The sequence below is a fragment of the Balaenoptera ricei genome, chromosome 1 (genome assembly GCF_028023285.1).
Source record: "Balaenoptera ricei isolate mBalRic1 chromosome 1, mBalRic1.hap2, whole genome shotgun sequence".
NCBI classification, from domain to species: Eukaryota; Metazoa; Chordata; class Mammalia; order Artiodactyla; family Balaenopteridae; genus Balaenoptera; species Balaenoptera ricei.
In genome coordinates this window covers 44,545,111-44,565,943 of record NC_082639.1, presented here as the reverse complement: position 1 = coordinate 44,565,943, position 20,833 = coordinate 44,545,111, and the positions used below count along the sequence as shown (strand labels likewise).

The 20,833-nt window shown below is 46.3% G+C and overlaps 2 protein-coding genes across 5 annotated transcripts in view; both read right to left on the bottom strand.

The window, feature by feature from the left end:
• PODN (podocan) overlaps positions 1-6,473 on the bottom strand; it is a 37,260-nt gene extending 30,787 nt beyond the window's left edge. Inside the window, exons 1-2 of one of the 4 annotated variants that reach the window (XM_059922674.1) lie at positions 6,412-6,473; positions 5,950-6,058 (exon numbers count right to left, since the gene is read on the bottom strand). The gene's annotated coding sequence lies outside the window, so the exon portion shown is untranslated. The other 3 variants (XM_059922664.1, XM_059922644.1, XM_059922654.1) reach the window with 3 other exon arrangements.
• Positions 6,474-16,398: 9,925 nt separating this feature from the next.
• The window catches only part of SCP2 (sterol carrier protein 2), a 149,219-nt gene continuing 144,784 nt past the window's right edge, over positions 16,399-20,833 (bottom strand). Inside the window, exon 16 of the mRNA XM_059922632.1 lies at positions 16,399-17,547. Coding sequence (XP_059778615.1) covers positions 17,452-17,547 — 96 coding nt within the window. The 3' untranslated portion in view covers positions 16,399-17,451. The remainder of the gene's footprint in view (positions 17,548-20,833) is intronic.

The window sequence follows — 20,833 nt, the reverse complement described above, 5'->3', positions numbered from 1 at the left end:
CTGCGCAATCAGCAACTTCTCCAAGAACCAACTCCAGTGTTAGATCCCCTGAGATAACTCTGAGATGTCCCAGGGCTCTGCATCACTTTGTTGCCCCAGGGCTTTGCGAGTTCGGTTGGGTTTTGAATATGTGATGTTGTCTTTCTCCCACACAGGGCTGTGAGCCACTCTCTGTCTCTGTGTGCCAGGCACAGAGTAGTCATTAGTGAATGGAGCTGCTGCTGCCCCCAGAGCCCCCCAAGTCTTGTTCCTGCTTACACCCTCAGCTTCCCTCACCAGGTCCAGCTTTGCTCACGTGACCACTGCCACCTGCAAGAGACCACTCCCCAGCATGTTCCCTTGGGACAGCAGGGAGAGGGGGTATAGGGATGGCCTCAGGCCATTGAGGAATTTGCTGGGGTTTCATCCTCCAGGCAGCCATGGGCGTGGCTTGGCTCTGGGCTGGTCCCTGGAGCTCTCCTTACAGGGACTCACTTAGAAAACATGTCTGGGGTGTGGTAAGTTGTAACAGGTGGTAGCTCAGGTACACTGACTCTGGAGTCATACACACCCCAGTTCAAGTCCCCCTCTATCACTTAGTGGCTCTGACCTTGCTGAGCCTCAGTTTCCTCATCTTACAATGCAGATAATATATCTAACCTCAGAGCTCCAGGGAGGAGTCAGCAAGATAGCAGATGCAAAGCATCTAGCAAAGCATCTAGCACCCATTAGGTGATGAGGCGCTGCTATCACTGCTGCAGTGATTATGAACGCAGGTACAAGACAAGCGTCCAGGCCTGGGGGCACCTGCCGCTGTCTGAGCCTCTCTCCCCACCATTAGAGCAGGGATCACAACCCAGAGTGGTTAGAAGGGTCTGACGAGATGCTGGGCCTGGGAGGGTTGGGCACACTGGGAGCTTGATGATGACACTGACGTCTGGTTAAGAAAGCAGGCTCTGGAGCCAGAGAGCCGGGGCTTCGAGCTCGGCTCTGGCTCTTATCAGCCGTGTGACTTTGGGCAAGTTTTGCCACCCTCTAAACCTCACCTTCCTCACCCATCCATTGGGTGGCCACAGAGCTGTACTACTGGGGATACTGTGAGAGTCAGTGGGATGCACGTACTGCACACAGTAAGTGCTCAATAAATGTTAGCTCTCTGCTAATTAGCTCTACCACTAATATCTGATCCATGGGCACTGTTCACATCCCAACCACACCGCTCTCCGCTTCAGAAGCCCCTGCTTCTTCCCTTTCCCATGTAGCTCCTGATTGTGCTTTTCCGGTCCAGTCCCAGGCCCACCTCCTCCCAGATGTGGCCCTCCTCCTCCTAGCCTCCTGTGAATTCCTGCTGCCCTGTGACTGCTGTGGTATTTCAGATACTGCTTTGCCTTACTCGTTGGCTCAGCCAGCTCTCGAAGTTGAGGCCCCATCTGCCCCAGCCCTGTGCTGGGCATGGAAGATACAGGTAAAGTACACAAGGCCCCTGCCCTTTGTTGTCAGGAGGCAGCAGACCTCAGTACAATAACCACGGCCCACCAGACTGGATGAGCCCTGTAAAAGGGGCCCCAAGGTGCACGAGGCCCCAGAAAGAAAGCTGTGAGGAGAGAGAAGAGGGCTGGCAGCCTGGATTGCTTGACCCTATAGGTAGGTCCAGAAGGCCTAAGCAGACTTGGGCCCCAGCCACTGGCCCAGCAGAGCACCAGGGAGCCCAGCACACACAGCTCCCAGGCTCCATCGGCAGCAGTGAGCGATGCATGCTGCAGCCCGGCCCTGCCTGCCCTACTACACCCCTGCTGCTCCATGCCCTGACCAAATGGGCAATAAATCCTTGGCCAGTCTACAGACCATCATTCCCAGGGCACGTTATAACCCCCCCAGCTAGGTCAACAGCCTTCAGTCCCTGGCGCCACCAGCATTACACCAGAGTCTCCCCACCCTGCCTGCCTGCCTGCCTGACCCCACTGCAGATCCAGACTCTGGGAGGCGGAGTATGGGCACAGGCCCAGGCCCCAGATTCAATCAGGGCAGGAGGCCAAGGAGAAGGATCCTCCCCACATACTCTGTACACTCACCTTCAGTTTCATATCTGTAAAGATCTCTAAACTGTATCTGTAAAAATATTTATATTAACATCATGAACCATATTGAAAATGTTATCCTCACCACTTTATAGATGAGGAGCTGAGGCCCAGTGGGATTGGCCAATGTAACACAGCTGTTAAGTGGCAAGGCTGAGCTCCCAGCCTGAGTCTTAACCACAAAGCCATGAGGCCCTTCCCTGGGCCAAGCACAGCTGGGCACCAAGGACCCAGACAGACAACTCAGGGATGTCTGCTATCCTTAAAAAGCTCACACCTGCACTGTCGGATGTGGTGGCCACATGTGGCTACTGAGCACTTGAAATGTGGCTACTCTAAATTGAGAGGTGCTATAAGTATAAAATGTAGTGTACATGGATTTCACACACTTAGTACAAAAAAAAGTAAAATATCTCATTAACATTAATGATATCTTATAAAATATCTCATTTATTTTTATAGTGATTACATGATAATATTTTGGATATTTTGAGTTAAATCATTAAAGTTTTGCCTGTTTCATTTTACTTTTTTAACGTGGCTTCTAGAAAATTTTACATTACACACTTGTGGCTTGCATTTGTGGTTCACATTATATTTCTAATGGTCAGCGGTGGTCTAGACATTATGTGTAAATTAAGTATTATAATCCCAGTGTCATCAGAGGTGTGATAGAGGGACTCTAGCATCCATAGGGACCCAGAGAAGGCCTAGGTGTGCCCGAGGCCTAAGTCTGCCGGATGCCAAGAAGACTTCCAAGAAAAAGTGATGCTTTATTTAGCCACGAAGGATGAATATCAGGCAAAAGGAAAAGGGTGATACAAGCAAGGGGGTCAGCATGTGCAAAGGCCCTGGGGCAAGAGAGCCCATGTTACCTCTACAAAGCTCACTAGAGTGTCTGGTGTGGTGTGTAGGGACTGGGAGAGATGCAAGTGGGCAGCGGCCACAGTCCAAGCCAAGAAAGAACTTGAAAGCCAGGTTAGGAAGACTGACCCTTATCGTAGGAGAAATGAGGAGCCATTGAAGGGCTGGAGTGTGGCATAGGCAGGTTTATGGAGGGACCAGTGGGGAGCTCTCAGAGGCTGTGCAGTGGTGTAGGCAAGGGATAATAAGCCTGGTCTGGGCAGAGGGAGGTGCTGGGCTGCAGGGATGGAGAGAAGGAGGTGGATTCAAGGGAGAGGGAAGAAGAACAGACAGGGCTTGGAGAGTGGTGGCCCCAGTGCCACGTCCCCCTCCTCCTAGCTTGGCCAGCCACCCTCAGGATGTTGGGATCCTGGGCAACTCCAGCTCCATCACCTAGTTTACTGTGTGACTTTGGCGACATCACTGACCCATCTGAGTCTCAATTTTTTTAGTTTCTCTAAGAATGTGGAGCAAGATAAGCCCCCAAAGCCCCTTCTTTGTGCCTAGCCATGTTGGAGCTGGGTGTGGAAGAACAGAGGAGAGAGCCTTCCTAGTCTCTGGAAGTCCCCAGAGTGAGGAATCCCCCTGATGAACAACAGCAAATGCTCGCGAGAAGGGCAGCTCAGTACGTGGTGAGTTGTTCCAATCCTGACTGCTGTGTGAGCCTGGACAAGTCACTTCACTGCTCTGAGCCTCTGTTTACTAGTCTAGGCAATGGAGATGAGAGCTCCTCATGAGGTGTAAATGAAACGACGTGCCCAGCTGATGCTGGCACCCAGCAAGTGCAACATACTTGGGGTTACTGTTACTGAGGAAGTACCTGGGATCCGCTATCACCCACCCATCCACTCACCCCAGGGAACCAAGCCTTAAGGTCCTGAACTGCTTAAGTGGGGGATTAAGGCAGGACCAGAAGAAGGAAGGGGAAGGGAGATCCAAATCAGGAGGTAGATCCTCAAACCCCAGCACCACCTTCCTTCTCCACTCAAATTTAGTAAAGATTTGCTGACCACCTGCTCTGTGCTGGGCCCTGAACAGCTGTTTCTTATTGACTATAACAGAAATCCCAAGACTAAGAGTTAGTTTTCCTATTTTGCAGATGAGGAAACGAAAGCACAAAGAGGCTCCCACTGCTGCCCATCCCCAGCAAGCTCCTACTCAAACGCTCCTGCCCTGGGAAGCTGCTCCTGCCCCCTTGGCGGGGTTAGGGAGTTCCTTGATGCTCCCACAGCACCCTTCAGGGCTCAGCTGAGCCTTCACTGACTCCCCAGGCAAGGAGCAGGTGCTCAGGAAATGTTTGCTGAATGAAGGAATGTATTTGTGGAAGGCAGAGTTGGAAAGAGCTACAGCATTATTATCTGGTCTGATTCCCTCAGTTTACTGATTAGTATTTTAAAGGCAAGGCCAGGATTAGAATTTGTGTCTTCTGACTCCTGCTCAGAGCCTTGAGCCGGTCTTGAAGACTGAGGAGGAGGAGTTCTTCAGGTGGAAAAAGGGGAGGAAAGGCACTCAGGGCAGAGGACAGGGCATGAGCAAAGGCACAGTATGGGGAGGGCAAAGAGGGAGCTATGTTTAAGGAAGGGTAACAGGGAAGGGAGGTCCAAGTCTACAAGGGCATCAGGCACTCTGCTAACGGGTTGATGATAGGGAGCTATCAAGGGTTCTAAGCTCTTATGGTTGGAGCTCTTACGTAGGACTCTACCAGGCCTAAAGGTGCCACCATTAGTCACCCCTGTCCCAAGATTCAGTTAGAAGGGACAAAGTATGCTCCCACAAGATTTCATGAAAGCATTCATGTGAATCTGACATTTCTTAACTTGCACTCTAGTTTAGAATCGGCTGGGCCCAGGGCCCTAAAAGGGGACATGACCACCCAGGAGCTCCCGTGGTGCCTTGTGTAGCTGAGTCGACCACAGCTTCACCTTCCCCAGCCAGCCCGAAGTCGTAGGGCAGACGCTCAGGTTGCGTGACCCTCCGTCGTTCCGTGATGCCCTGCAAGCGCAGGGTGCGTATCCTTCTGCACCCCCCAGACTGGATCGGGAAGGTCAGTGCCGCACGCATGCACGCTTGTGTCTGCTCCTCTCCTGAAGTTCAGGCTGCACCTGCCTCCCACCCCCAGCCTCGGCCCCAGCCCCGGGGGCCGCCAGGAGCTCGCCGACGCCCCCTCTTCCACCTGACGGCGCATCAGGTATTCTAACGCCACGATCTTATCCTCAGCCCAGGCCAGCCTGGCGGTTCAAAGACCTTCAGGCTGGGGGCTTTGGCCGCTTTCGCCGGGGGGCGCCGGCCTCGCCCCCCACCCCGCGCTCCGCGGCCACCCCCCCTGCCCCCTCCTCAGTCCTGCTGTCCCAGCGGGGAGGCAGCCGGATAGACAGACAGACTGACACCAGGCCCCCAGCTGAGAGCTCTGGCTCAGCGATTGCGCGGCGCGGGGCCGGGGAGCCAAGCCAGGAGAAGGTCGGGAGGGGGACGCACGGGCTGTCCGCGCGCCCTGGGGGCAGATCTCTGTCCCTCTATAGGCCTCAGTTTCTCTGTCTGTAAAGAGGTCGAAGGGTGGGCTACCTGGGATGAGCTGACGTGGAAAGACACGGGTATACTCAGCGCCCAGGCGCTAAGTACAGGGGTCCTCGACCCTCCCCGGTTCCACCTGCCCCCCACATTCCCTGTTGCCTGCCCGTGTCCTTCCACTCCACCCCCCACCCCATCCGCCCTCAGATTCTTTCCAGATGTGCGCAGCGGGAGGGGCCGAGGCTGGGACCAGCCTCTGGCCGGAGAGGAGAACAGGCCCCTGCGGGGTGGGGATCGCGGGGGGTCGCGCCCCCGAGGGAGAGCTCTCCGGCCGCGCCCTCCGTGTAGGGCTCCGATCGAGGGGGCGAGATGCGCGGCCCCGCCGGGCCAGCTGCTAGAGCCGTCGCACCAGGCGGGAAGTCCGAGTCCGCTGCCCAGCTCGGCCCGGCCCTCGGCCCACCCGGCCGCCCGAGCCTGGTACCTGCTGCGCCCCCGCGCCGCGCCGCGCCCCGCCGGCCGACCGCGCTCTCCCGAGTCTCGGCTGCGCTCCGCTGGCGCGGGCTCCTTCCATTCAAGTCCAGCCGTGCGCTCTGCGACGCAAGTTTTGTTGTGGGTTTTCTCCTCCCCGCCTCTCACCCGCCCCGCGCGCATCTGCTGGACGCCGGTCTCCTCCGGACACAGGCGTAGGGTCCCCGCAGGCGGGGGCAGGGGAGGACCCGCCTCTCCCCGCGTTGGACTGGGCCGAGCCCCACTTCCCAGGGAGGCAGTGCCGCCGCACGGACCCCTCACCCGCTCTCCGCCCTGGCGGGGCCGCCGTACTCCGCCCCCCCCCCGTCCCCCCGCCCCCGCTCCAGGAGACTGGGAAGGCGGGGTGTCTAGCCCGCAACGCTTCCTAGTTCCCAGCCTTCCCAAGTGGAACTGGACCCCCTCTAGGCCCCAGCACCTGAAAGGAGGGCCGGAGAGAGGGCCCCTTCCACCAAGTGCCTCGTAGCTCTTCCTTCCTCACGACAGAGGATTCTGCAACCGCTCCAGGCGCGAGTACCTTTCCATTCACTCTCCCACCCGGGGGTCCTGGGCCGTGGCTAACGGGGCCTCCAGCCAAGACCCTGCTGGGCCCCTTCCCGGAAAGTTCCCCCCACGTCCACCTCGGCCCTGGGCCCACAGCCTGCCGAGCCTTGAAGGACGATAAATTGCGCTGGGAGTAGGGTGCATGCGGATCCCTGTCGCAGTTAGACTAGGGGGGTGACCCGTGAGCCCTCGCGGCACCATACTGCTCCCAGGAGCTGAGAACGTTTCCAAGTCAAGGAGCATTAACTACTAGCAGCTGAAGCAACACCGTTTGGCGCCAGGGTCTTTGGTGGTAGAACGCGGTCAGGCTGGGTTTAGGTGGTACTTGGCACCTCCACGGCCTAACAAGGCTCTCCCCCATACCTGCTCTGGCCTGTGGACAGAGCACCCCCAGCTACCTTACGTGGCTGCCCTCCTGCTGGAGAGGGAAAAGGATAAGGGACTGAAACTTGGGACTACTCGCTCAACTTAAATTGCCAGGGCCCTGAATGAATGAACAGCTGGTGTAAAGGCTCCAGACCTTTCACTGCTTCTGCTACTGGATCCTGATTGTACCACATGCATTACTCTCTAATCTTCACAACCCTGTAAGAGAAGAACTACTGTTGCCTCCGTTCACAGGTAAGGAGACAGCCTTAGAAAGGATAAGTGACTGGGTAAAATGACCAAGTGTACCCTTCCCCACAGTCCAAGTTCTTTCCATGATGGAGACAGGCACGTAACTTGAGCAGCCAAGTGCCGAGCCTGGATTTGAACCCTGGACTGTCTGTTTCCATTACATCAGTAACTCAAGAACTCAAGAAGGGGAAAGGGAAATATTTTGCCTTCTTTGGCCTCAGATTCCAGCTTAAATTTATGAGAGTTGGTATGATTCACAGGATTGGACAGGAGCCAACACAGAGATGCATCTCATGTCTTCTCCTCAATTCTCCTTGAGCCTAGATTCAAGTGGAGCTAGAAGAGCACGATTCTACTGGTTTGAATACCCATGAACTAAAGACAACCTTCTAGAAGGACAATGAGAACCAGCACATACTGAGTGCCTACTAAGTGCCTACTATGTTAAATCCTTGAAGATCTTAATCATCCCAACCCTGTGGGGAAGGTATTCTCCAGCCACAGGGCACACCACTTCCCCCTGCCTGCCCCACCCCCTCCCCTCAGAGAAATAGGCTCTTCTGTGGAATGCCAGGCCAGGGCCCACACATGCTCTGTGGCTGCCCAGTGCTGTAGGCACAAGCTAAATTCACCTGGCTGAAGTCTTATATGCAGAAATCACTTTGAGTGTCTCTGGTGGGAAATGGAGACAATCCTGGTGCTCTCGAAGCAGATCCTCTAACTTTCACATGGGCTGTCAAGACAGAGTAGAGTTTGAAATTTAGATTTCCTGAATCTGCTTGTGCTGCTTTGGTGCCTTCATACTGCCCCTCAGTTTCAGCTCCTGTCTAATATTACTGTAGTGCATGGTGTCAAGTACAGGCTTTGGACTTAGATTTGGGTTCAAATCCCAGCCCGGTTCAAATGTAGATAAATATTACCTACACCTCACAGAATGTCTAAATTAAATGAGAAGGTGGAAGTACAGGACTCTGCACAGCACCTGGCACATGGTCAGTGCTCAATAAATGGCAGCTGCTATTACTACAAAACTATCACCGAGATCTGACTGAACATTCACGGAACATTATTAAAGCAGAAATGACAAGTGACAAGAATTAAACATAAACCTTTGCATTGCCCCGGGTAAGTGCCTTCTATTTCAAAACAATACGAAGCAAGAAAACTCAAAAGAGGGTAGGAGTAAAGACATATACATGGACGGAAAGAACTAGGAGTGAGGGACAGGAAGGCTCTCAAAGGGGGGTCTGATGAGGAAAAATCGGGGATAAGGGACAAGATAAGGGGAGATAAGGTGGTGTTATACTTCATCATCAGAGAAGAAAATAACTCCTCTTACTCAAGACCTCAAGGGCTCAAGACCTTTCCTTATTAAGTAGCAGAGTCCCAAATACTGAGCTATGGCAGCAGCTTAATTTTCTGGACATTTAGAAATCAAATTGCATGGTGGTGTTCTGTGTATATGGATTCTATCTGAAGGATCTTGATAAATGAGATCAAAGAACAAGCAAGGCATGATGAAAAAACCACAGGCTTAGTCAGGTACAGAAAAAGTCTTCTGGGCTCCTATAACATCCCATACAAACTCTTTATTATTGGACTTTTCTTGCTGAATATTATATTTCTCATCTCTTTCCCCCTGGATTATAAACCCTCCAGGGCAAGAACCCCATCTCATGTTCTGTAAGGTCCCTTTCTAGCCCTAAAATACCATCATTGTAGTAGGCAGAATGAACCCCCAAAGATGTCCAAACCCTAATCCCTAGAGCCTGTGAATAGTTACATTATATGACAAAAGAAATTTTGCAGATGTAATAAAGGTTATGGACCTTAAAATAGGGAGATCATCCCGGATTAACCAGGTGGTTCTAACCTAATCACATGAGCTCTTAAAAACAGAGAACTTTCTCTGGCTGGAGGTAGGAGATGAGGCAGAAGGAGAGATCAGAGAGATCTGAAATGTGAGGACTTGACTAGCTTTAAAGATGCAGGAAACACAGGCAGCCTCTAGAAGCTGAGAACTACCCCTGGCTGCCAGCAAGGATATGGGGACTTCAGTCCCACAGCCGCGTGCAACTGAATTCTGCCAACATCCTGAACGAGCATGGAAGCAGATTCTCTCCCAGAACCTCTAGATAAGAAGTTAAGCCACAAAGTTTGTGGTAATTTGACACAGTAGCAATAAAAAAAACTAACACAAACACAACTAGAACTGGTTCATTGTACAGCAGCATTCTCCTACACATCGTTTCACTTTATCTTCCCAAGCATGATGGGATTATTGCCCCCTTATTTTAGGAAATCGATGCTCAGGGAGGATACGTAATTTGCTCAGGTGACCAGCTAATGAGTATGTACTTGAGTCAGAATTCAAACTCAGGCCTTCTGCTTCCAACTCCAGTGAGAGGTGTCTCCTACACTGCAGCTACCATTTCGTGGCTTTCAGATTCTCCTACCTTAAGCTAAATAAAAAAGACTAAAAAAAAAAAAGAACAAACAAACAAAAATTCAGGCTGCTTTTACATCGTGAAAACTTAAAAGCTTCTGAATACTCATTTCCTTCTGTTTCTTCCGAAGGTATCTAGTAAGTCAGGGAACCCGTCAGGGTATAAACAAGTAAATATAAAAAGATATCAAAGTCTTCTTTCTGACACATAGAAGAAAAAGGATTATGATAAATGGGATAAAGAGAAATCCTCAAGAGTGGCTGTCAATAAAATATTTCCTCCCATTCAGATGCTCCTTCGGCCACTGTTGAGGTACATCTTCCGCAATGAAATGCCCTGCTTTGCCAGATTCGTTTAGGATCTTCTCTGTGCTTGGTGCGTTCAGTCCTCTCATGACCAATTATTACTGTCAGGAAATTCAACTGATTTTCAGTCTGAAATTTTCCTTTCTATACTTCTCATTACTTCTAATAACTAAGCAAAATAATCCCCTCCCCCTTTGGTCTTTGCACCTCTCAAGTATTTGTGAACTGTTATCACACCCTGCCCTTGGGTATCATTTTGCCAAGGGGAAGGCTCCTTTCAGCCTGCCTAAGTCAGCCGTTCTCTTATACTGCTCTGCCTTCCTGTCCAAAATTCGTGTCCATATATTCCAGTTCTAAATGAGGTGTTTAATCTTGAACCGAGTGTTCTGTACACTATAGAAGGTGCCATATTCTAAAAAGTGAATTATACAATAACTTACAAAGAAAAAGAAAACCTACCACTGATTGGTAGTTGATTAGAAAACTGTAGCACTTACTGCTTCTCTGCCTGCAGCTTAAATAAACAGCGGACTACAATGAATTTCCCCCAATTTTACATAAAAGTTTATGGCCACAAATTCAGGAATTAAAAGGTCAAGCATTTACTAGATGTTGCTGAAAACAGCACTGTGAATATTTATTTACAAAGTATTTAAATGATTATTAATAGAATAGATAGACTAAGTGGACATTGCTTTTTGCAATAAGTTTTGGATATGTTACATTAAAAAAATATTTCTCCAAGAAGTCTGGCTAAAGTTTCCGTACCAGATTAAACTTCCTGCCAAATGGAATCAGACACCACATTTCTTAAGGGCCAGAAATCTGGCCCAATAGTCTCTGTTCTTACCAAGAACTAAAGAGCTGTTTGTTTGCAGCAGTCTCCAGATAGATATTAATACTGGACCTTTCCAGTAGATTTTGTAACTCTCTATTGAGAAAAACTCTAAAATTTGGCCAGACATGGCTGTGGTTCCTGATAGCACATAAATCTTTCAGGGCCCTCATTAGCTGTTTAGTAGTATACCCAAAGTTCCTAATTCACATCAGTGTGGTCTCTAAACAAACTCAATCCCAGAGTAAGTCTCTAAACAAACTCAATCCCACAGAGCAAGTTACCCAGAGGTACAATCTGGCTAATTACCCTTTTTTCCCCCAGTCAATAAAATCAAGCAACTTCTTTGTGTTCAAAAAGCAACCATGCCATGGACAGCTAGAACTGTAATCTTTGGATGAAATGCAAACCTTCTGAAAGTCTACATAATCTTATATTCACTCAGTTACAGAGACTATTAAATTTTAATGAATCTTGAGAAAAATGTAAGATGACAGTCAACGAGGAATGCAAATTGTCCCCAATCCTGAAGTTAGCTGATTATCTGAACTCAAAGGATTATCACAAAATGTTCCAATGAATAAACTCCTTCATGTTAAAAAAATTTCTCAAATAACATTAGGCACCATCTATTGAGTACGTGACATTTTACAGCTACAGTTGCTAATCCTCACAACCAGCAAGGTAGGCATTATTATTCTCTTTTTACAGAGTGAGAAACAGGCTCAGAGTCATTATCAGCTCAAGGAAGGTCCCAATGTTTAAGTGCCAGAGCTAGGACCAAAACCCTCATCTGATAGGCCCCAAGTTTTCCCACTATACCAGGCTGCTCTAAATGTATTATTTTCTCAAATTGCTAAAGTTTCAGAAGATAAAGCGGTTACTTACAGGATTTAACTTCATGTTTCTTTTTTCCAGGGTGACACAGATGAAGAAAACAGAAGGAGTTTATGTTTATATGTAACTGAACCTTTTACAAGGTATATTACAATCGCAAAGAACTTTAATGGATTGTTGTCTACTCCTCATTTGTCTGAGAAACCTTTGCTGATGCTTACTTTGGTAGACATGGTATTAATACTAGAGACAGAGGTGAATAACAATTTCTGCCCTCAAGGTGTTCACAGTCTAATGAGACTATTTTTAAAAATATGAACAGTGCCCCCCTTGTGCAGAGGAAGAAACTAAAGTCTGACGAAGCTTAAAGCCTTGTCCTAACTTAGCTTCCAGGAGGCAGACAGGACCTGATCTGAGATTCTTCTGATCCCACCTCAGTGACTCCTCCATCACCTCCACACTCAACTTCCTAATCATGTGCTCCATTACTGTTCTTCTATATATGCAACAAGGATTACAGAAACCTGAGATTTTTAATTCATCTGGACAAGTACAGCAAGACTAATGATTTTAATGTACCCAGAACCAACTAGGCCACTTTGTTGTTGTTGTTGTTGTTTTTCCTTTTAAAGCTGAAATCTTGAGTGTTACTTTTTTTTTTTTTAACTTTGGGTTTATTTATTTATTTATTTATTTATTTATTTATTTATTTATTTATTTATGGCTGTGTTGGGTCTTCGTTTCTGTGTGAGGGCTTTCTCTAGTTGCGGCAAGCGGGGGCCACTCTTCATCGCGGTGCGCGGGCCTCTCATTATTGCGGCCTCTCTTGTCGCGGAGCACAGGCTCCAGACGCGCAGGCTCAGTAATTATGGCACACAGGCCTAGTTGCTCCGCGGCATGTGGGATCTTCCCAGACCAGGGCTCTAACCCGTGTCCCCTGCATTGGCAGGCAGATTCTCAACCACTGCGCCACCAGGGAAATCCTGCCACTTTGTTTTTTACAAACATGTAATAAAACTACAAATAAACTGACTTTTCTGATTACTTCAGGCTGCTTCAATCTTAAGTTGAAAGACTATTCTGAGAAGCTGCAAATATTTTCAAAGAAATAGCAAGATAGCACTTCCCTGGTGGTGCAGTGGTTAAGAATCCGCCTGCTAATGCAGGAGACACGGGTTCGAGCCCTGGTCCAGGAAGGTCCCACATGCCGCGGAGCAACTAAGCCTGTGCACCACAACTACTGAGGCTGTCCTCTAGAGCCCTTGGGCCACAACTACTGAGCCCACGGGCCACAACTACTGAAGCCCACGCACCTAGAGCCCGTGCTCTGCAACAAGAGAAGCCACCGCAATGAGAAGCCCGTGCACTGCAACGAAGAGTAGCCCCCGCTCACCACAACTAGAGAAAGCCTGCATGCAGCAACGAAGACCCAACGCAACCAAAAATAAATAAATAAAATTGATTCTTTCAAAAAAAAAAGAAATAGCAAGATAAGTCCGGCTAAAGAGGAATTTTTAATGTTCTCTTTCAACATCGGGGCAACAGAAGGTCATTGTCATAGATAATGCATTGCTATGATGAGGCTACTATCTTCAGAAAAGCCCCCTGTGAATATGAGATTGTTATTCAGCTTATCTCATTCATTCACTGTATGACAGTAAGCCAAGACTTTGCACTGGGGGTATCAAAATGGACGCATGAAATGCAGTCCCTGCCCTTAAGGAGCTCTCTGTTCGGTGGGAGACAGAAACATATTACTACAAAGGAACGATTACGTAGTGTTTGTTTTTTTGTTTTGTTTGTGTGTGTGTGTGTGTGTGTGTGTGTGTGTGTGTGTGTGTGTGTGTGTGTGTGGCAAAGAGGGACAACTTCCTGAAAGCTAAGGCATGAAAAGGATGAAAAGGAATTTGCCAAGTGGATAAAGTGGCAGGCAGCAGGAAGAGAATGGTGAGGGTGGGCACAGAGAACAGCATGTGCAAGATGACCTAATCTAGAACTGAAAGTATTAGCTAATGTGCTTGCTCTGTACTAATCACTTGGAAACTGAACATATCACTACCAAATGGAACTTTTCTGTTCTTGTTTTTCGTAGCTCTTTATGAAACCAATTCCAATCCAGCACTGAAAGTGATTTTGTAGTAATCACCCATGACTTCCATGTTGCCAAATTTAATCCAGTAGACACTTTTCAGACATCATCCTAACTGACCTCACAAGCAGCATAGGACACAGTTGACCACTGCCACTTTTAGGCTGTATCTTTTCTCAGGAAATTTTCCTCCACCTCTTTAGTCCTTTGTCCTCATACCCCTTGCCAGATCCTCCTCCTCTACCTGATCTCTAACAGCTGGGGTTCCTCAAGGCGTACTCTAATCCCCCTTCTTCCCTCCCCAGGTGACACCATCCATTCCTGTGGCTTTAAATACCACCCATATGCTCATGACTTCCAAAAGTGCATCTGCAAGCTGACCCCACCTCTGAGCTCCAGTCTTGTAAATGCAGCTGCCTCCTTGATATCTCCACCTGGAAATCTTTTCAGGCATCTCAAAGTTAACAAGTTCAAAAGTGGAGCTTATTATTTCAACCACTCTCCCTAAAACCTGCTGTCCCCTCCTCATTCCAGTCATGACCCACCATTCACCTGGCCAGTCACTGGAAGCCATTCTTGCCCCGATAGCCAGTCACCAAGTTCTGTCAGCTCTACCTCTGCCTAATTTCCACATCTAAGTCCACCACTGACACCCTAGTCCAGGACACCATCTTCTTGCACCTTCCATTCTCCAGCCCTGTACTCCCAGTACATTCTCCACACAGCAGCTACAGTGACAGTTTAAATTATTTCATTCCCCTGCCTAGAGCCCTTCTGTGATGGTCATCAGTTCCTTCAGAAATAATCCAACTCCATTCTCTTCTTCTGATACATGGTAAGATTGTGAAGTTAGGTGAGGCATGTGACTTTCTTCCGACAATGAAATGGGAGCAGTGCTCCAGACAGAAGTGCTCCATTAGCCTGGGTTCTAGACTTAGGATATGAAGGTGAAGTGGATATGCAGCATGAGTGAGAAAGAAACACATGTAAAGCTACACCTTCAACAGCTCCCAACTGCACTAAGAATGAAATACAAATGCCTTACTGTAACGAACAGATTCCAATATAACCGGCTCCTGTGTATCTATCCAGCCTCATCTTGGGCCTGTCCTTCTGGGTCATTATATTCCACTCACACTGGCCCTCTTGCAATTTCTAGAACAAGCCAGGTGTCTTTCCCCCTTTCCTGCATGGTTCTTTGCACGGCTCATTCCTCAACCTGTGGATCTCAGCTTACATATTGCCTCCTCAGAGATGTCGCCCTTAACCACTGTATCACAGTGAGTCAGTCACTATGACTCTCCATGACAGCACTCTGACCATCTCCTGCACGGCACATCAGTCTGTAATAATTATTCATCTTTTTGATTTGACTGAGGAGCTCACTGCTGTCTCCAGTGCTTAGCATTACCCTCAATATGGTACCCAATATATGATAGGCACTTAAGAAATATTTGTTCAGTGAATGAACAAATGAGAAAAGACTCAAAAAGTGGGACATAAAAAACAAACAAACAAACACACTACAGACATCACATATCACAGAGGCAAAAGGTGGGGAGAGGAAGGGAACTCACATTTCCAGTAAGGGAACTAAGAATGACTACGATGTACACCTAACACTAATTTAGGTACTTTACATATGTTACCTCTCTAGATTCTCAATAATCCTAGGAGGTCAATATTAATATCTCCACTTTCCAGATCAGGCAACTGAGGCTCAACCAGCACAAGTAGCAAAACCAGTAACAGTATCAGTTTTAACCCAGACCTGTTAACCTCTTTCCTCCAAACCATGATGCTTCCCTAGAAATTAAACTGCTACTATATTTTTATCATTAAGTACTTTTCTATTATACATATAAATTGTATTTATATATGGATACATCTCTACCCCAAGAACAAGTTTTTGTTTTTCTTTTGTTGTTTGTTTTTGTTTTTTTCAGGTTCATCCTAAAGCCTAAAACAAACATCTCCTGCTATCTGGGACAAGTGAAGGCAGAAAAATGCAGCAAATCCAAACTACAAATAAATCAGACATTTTGTAGGAACTTTTTCCTTGAAGTCTTTTTTCTTCTCAGAGTAAAAAGCCTCTATGATTAGGAAGTCTGTGTTCTGAACTGATTTTATGGGACTTGAGATAAACTTATACTGCCTTAATTTACCATCTTGTCCCATCCCCAAATGCTGTTCTGCTGGTCACAGAACATGCAAAGCTAAATGGCCTAGGGGATCGGATCCACAGTCCTGATTTGATTAGTAGAGGCTCCAAGCATCTAAACAAGCAAAATGAAACCACCTGGCTTTTTACCTCTGACCACCTTTGGGTGAAGTAAACGTGTTAACAGCAGAAAGGTGGGACCTGGATAACTCCCAAACAGTTCTACTGGGCTCTGAGTAGACTCACAGCATTATCAGAACAGAAGGGACCTTAAAGACCATCTTAAATGCCCTCTTTTAACAGGTTAGCAAACAGGCTAGCAAACAGCAAACAAGCTAGCAGACAGTTACTTATTTGCCTAAGAGAAACAAGACTCCTGGCTCCTAGTCAAGTGCTCTTTCCACCACAACACAGCACCTCCCTAATCAAGAGCTAGTGATTGATTATGCCAAAGTAACCAGTAGATAGTAGTCTAGATAACACAGATTGTAAATCCCCAATGTTTCTCTTACTCTCCATCATTTAGAAAACCCTGAACAAAAAGAACATACACAATAAAAACAAAGGAGATGAGGAAGAGCTATTTTAATTTTCTATTAAACATTCTTCCAAAAACATTATTTTACCCTATATCTTACCGAGTTAATAGAAATAACATTAGCATTAGAAAATCTAGGAAGGTAAAAGTAGGGAAAACACATCACATGCCAAAGTCTGATATGAAATTTACCTTTAAAAAAAAAGGAAAAAAAAGCAATATTCCTTTAAATTGAATAAAAAAAAACTAGGAAGGTAAATTAAATGTGGCTTGTTAAACTAAACATATGAAAAGGGAAAATTATAACAAAGGAGAGTTTTACAAATTTAATTAAATTAATATGAGATTATAATTTGAAAACTGTGCATCTCAAAGCAAACTTTATTTGTTCAATTATTTTTAACAACAGTGTTTTATGATTCTAATACATTGATTTTTTTCCAAGAAGGAAACTCACTGAAAAATATTTTTGTTTTAAAAAATAGGCCTGTGTTCAGCTATATATTTTTTCTCCCAAGCCTTGATCATATTTCTTTGATTTGGGAAGAAAATACTGTTTTGATGGCATGAAATGCAAAACTGTAAAGATTTTTTAAAAAAAACATCCCAGTACAGAATTTTTAAAATTATCAATGGAAAACAGATTAAGGTCATTAAGTGCACAACACTAATTACTGGCCAGCTACTGGTATTCTGTTTCTTCCCTAGTTCTCCCAAGGAAAACTTAAATTGAATCTTCAGCAGAATAATCCTCAAATATACTTTATAAGCAAAATGAGAGCTTTTGTTTACATAGTTTTTGGATTTTGCTATTCCTAATTTTATTCTAAAACTCAATTTTACCCCAAACCATAATTACCATATTAACTTTGTAATGCACAGTTGTATGCAATTCAGCAAAGCAGTAGTACACCATCAGGTTCTATTCACCCAGAGCTTAGGAAAAACAGGATTGGTCACACCCATTTAAAAACAAATACGCTATTTGCCAATGTGTAGTTTCAATCTAAGTTCTGACAATGAAATATATGGATATATATCTATATATCTCATCTTGATTTTCAAAGGTAGGCAAAGAGAGTTCTTCACAGTTTAGCTTTGCCTGGCTGAAGCTGAAGATTTTGTAACTTCATAGCCAGACCCATGTTGCCAGTGATTTTCAATTTACCTTGAAAGAAGGCCTGCGAGGAAGAAGAAAGAAAATTTATCATTTGGTGTTTTTTGTTTTGAGACCGCTGATATCTCTAGACTATCCAGCCTTGAGATGATTTATTTATCCAGGTCTCTTAAACTTTCTTCAAAATATGAAACTTGGCTTTCAGGAATAGATTTAGAACCAGAGTCTTCAAAAGGACGAATTTGTAAAAGTCATGCTTTTTATAGAGCCGTCAAAAGGCATATCTTTCCCAAATGTGTTCTCTTAAAAATTGAGCCTGCCTTTACCTGCCTTCCTCAAGGGTGGTACATTTTCCAAATATTAGGCAGAGTGGATTCATACTAGACCGATTTTGTTTAAAAACATTACACATTTGTTCAGTGGGTCTGCTAGCAGGGAGAAAAAGCACATGCATAACACACTTATGAACTCTTGGGATTCAATACAATGCAGATGAAATGTCACCATTTTTCTCCCTTTTTTGGTCTACATGATAAAGATTTATTCCCTACAGAGGGAGGCCAGGCAGACTGCTGAGACTGAGGTGCCTGTGTTAATCTTTGGCTCAATAAGAAGAATCAAACCAATCCCAAGTGCAGAGCCACAGTTTGTTCCATTTAACAACTGCCTGGGATTAGATCACATGATGTTTGCTAAATTTATCATGTAACAAAATCCCAGGAAAACTTTAAAGAAATAGCAAAATTGGGAACATAGCATGATTTCCCTGCTACGATCTCAGTCTTTTAACTCAATTCTTAAAATAAGGAAAAGCTACAGGAAAAGTTCTGGTAGTCTTAGCTTCCTAACAAGTATATTCATTAAGAAGTGAGGGGCTCTTCTGCCTCATCCATAGGAAATCTCAGAGCTCTGCTTTCTCTACACCTTCTGGTGAGGGTGACTAATTCCTTTTTTTTTCCTCCTCTGTCTGGACAAACTAAATATTTCTTTCTATATGGCACACAGCCTTCTGTCTGATGACTTTAAGGTCAGGTGTCTCAGAACACAATATATTTAACATATGTCCTTTAAAAATATGGACCAGTAGTATCTAGAAGAGAAACTCACCATATTTCCCTTTTCTTAATTAAAAGAGGAAATGACTTTTCATTTAATAAATGAGTCTTCACTTTTTAGAGAATCCGAACATAAGAATCATTTAAATCTGGCCCCTAAGGGTGTTCTTCATGTGCTTTCTGCTGGAGAGCACATTGCTTTGTTTCAACTGTGGCCAAACACTGAAATTATAATTTCCACTGCATTTAATGGTTTCCAGTCAAATCTTCTACTGAGCATAAGGGAAGGCCATCAGCACATTAACAGAAACGTCTCCTATTTTTATCTTTAATTCCTTTGGGTGCTAACAGGTGTTCAGGAAAAGTAAGCTGACACTTCACTCCCCAAAATGGGTGGTAAACAGATAAACTGAGAGAACGAGGGCAGCTGAGTGCGAAGCCTGACCACACTGCCAAGGAAGTGCATGGTGTGCTCCGTGGAATAAGCAGCGGTGGGTGGGAAGGAGGACGTCGGCCAGCTCCGAGATTGGTGGCCTCTGTTCTGTCCAGATTTTTGGAGAGGGCGCAGTGGGTGGAAATGTCAGTGTCAATGGTGTGTATTCAGTTGAAACATCACAGATGCAAATCTCTCACTTGTCCACGCATCAGCTGAAATATGCTTAGTTGCTTAGAAAAAGCATTTTTAAAAGGAATACGAGTAGGAGTCAGATTTAGTTGTTTTATCCAATCTTTCAAATTACTAGGGTACCACAGGAACAAGACCTAAAACAAATCAGGCTGAGGCAACAACAAAAAAAATAAGGTTACAGTGGAAAGCACCATTTTAGCTTCCTTTGTGTTATCTATGGATAATGTATATCAAGTCTGTTCAACACTGTACAACTAAAGAGTATAAGAAGACCCTTGACAATCTGGGGGCCTGGAAAATCTACACAAGGCATAAATACATTTTAGACAAATGCAAATTAATTGTGAAAACCCAAAAATGCAAGGCATCATGCTAAGTTCTGGAGACACAAAGATGAACAAGATGTGCTTTGTTCCCTTGAGATACACACAATCTAATAGGGAAGAGATAGGCACATTATGACTAGTATAATGAGACAAGTGCCAGGCTAGCAGTCCAGTAAGTGGCCCAGAAGAGGGACTGACTGTAGCTCCCCAACAATGTGGTAGGAGGTCTTTGGACATAACATCTAAGTTCATTTTGAAAGGCAAGGAGTTTGTCAAGGAAGGACAGCTCAGGCAAAAAAAGAGCACGGGCAAAGATACGAAATGTAAAAGATCATGCCTTTGTTCACACCGGTCCCTCCTTCTATCTGATGGCTCCTACTCTCCATCTGTGCACTGCTAACTCCTAATCACTCCCAGGACTCAGCCAAGCATTGTTTCCTCTGTGAAGCCTTCTCTGATGGCCCAGGAAGATGTGGCTTCTCCTTCCTCCATCCTCCCCGACCACAAGTAAGGCAGGGCACCTTGGATATTTGGCTGCACTTACTTTTTTTTTTTTTTAAGTTTTTTTTAAAAATTTATTTATTTAATTTATTTATTTTTGGCTGCATTGGGTCTTTGTTGTTTTTTTTTTAATAATCTTTTATATTTATTATGTAGTTACTTTTATTTTTTTTAAAATTTATTTATTTATTTTTGGCTGTGTTGGGTCTTCGTTTCTGTGCGAGGGCTTTCTCTAGTTGCGGCAAGCGGGGGCCACTCTTCATTGCGGTGCGCGGGCCTCTCACTATCGTGGCCTCTCTTGCTGCGGAGCACAGGCTCCAGACGTGCAGGCTCAGTAGGTGTGGCTCACGGGCCCAGTTGCTCCGCGGCATGTGGGATCTTCCCAGACCAGGGCTCGAACCCGTGTCCCCTGCATTGGCAGGCAGACTCTCAACCACTGCGCCACCAGGGAAGCCCGGGTCTTTGTTGTTGTGTGCAGGCTTTCTCTAGCTGCGATGAGCAGGGGTTAATCTTCGTCGCGGTGTGCGAGCTTCTCATTGCGGTGTCTTCTCTTGTTGCAGAGCACGGGCTTTAGCCACGCGGGCTTCAGTAGTTGTGGTGCACGGGCTCAGTAGTTGTGGCTCGCGGGCTCTAGAGCACAGGCTCAGTAGTTGTGGCGCACGGGCTTAGTTGCTCCACAGCATGTGGGATCTTCCTGGACCAGGGCTCAAACCCGCGTCCCCTGCATTGGCAGGCAGATTCTTAATGACTGCACCACCAGGGAAGCCCTGCACTTACTCTTTTGCAGACCTGTCTCGTACCAAATTGTGGGCGCCCTGAGCATGGGAACTATTTCTTCTA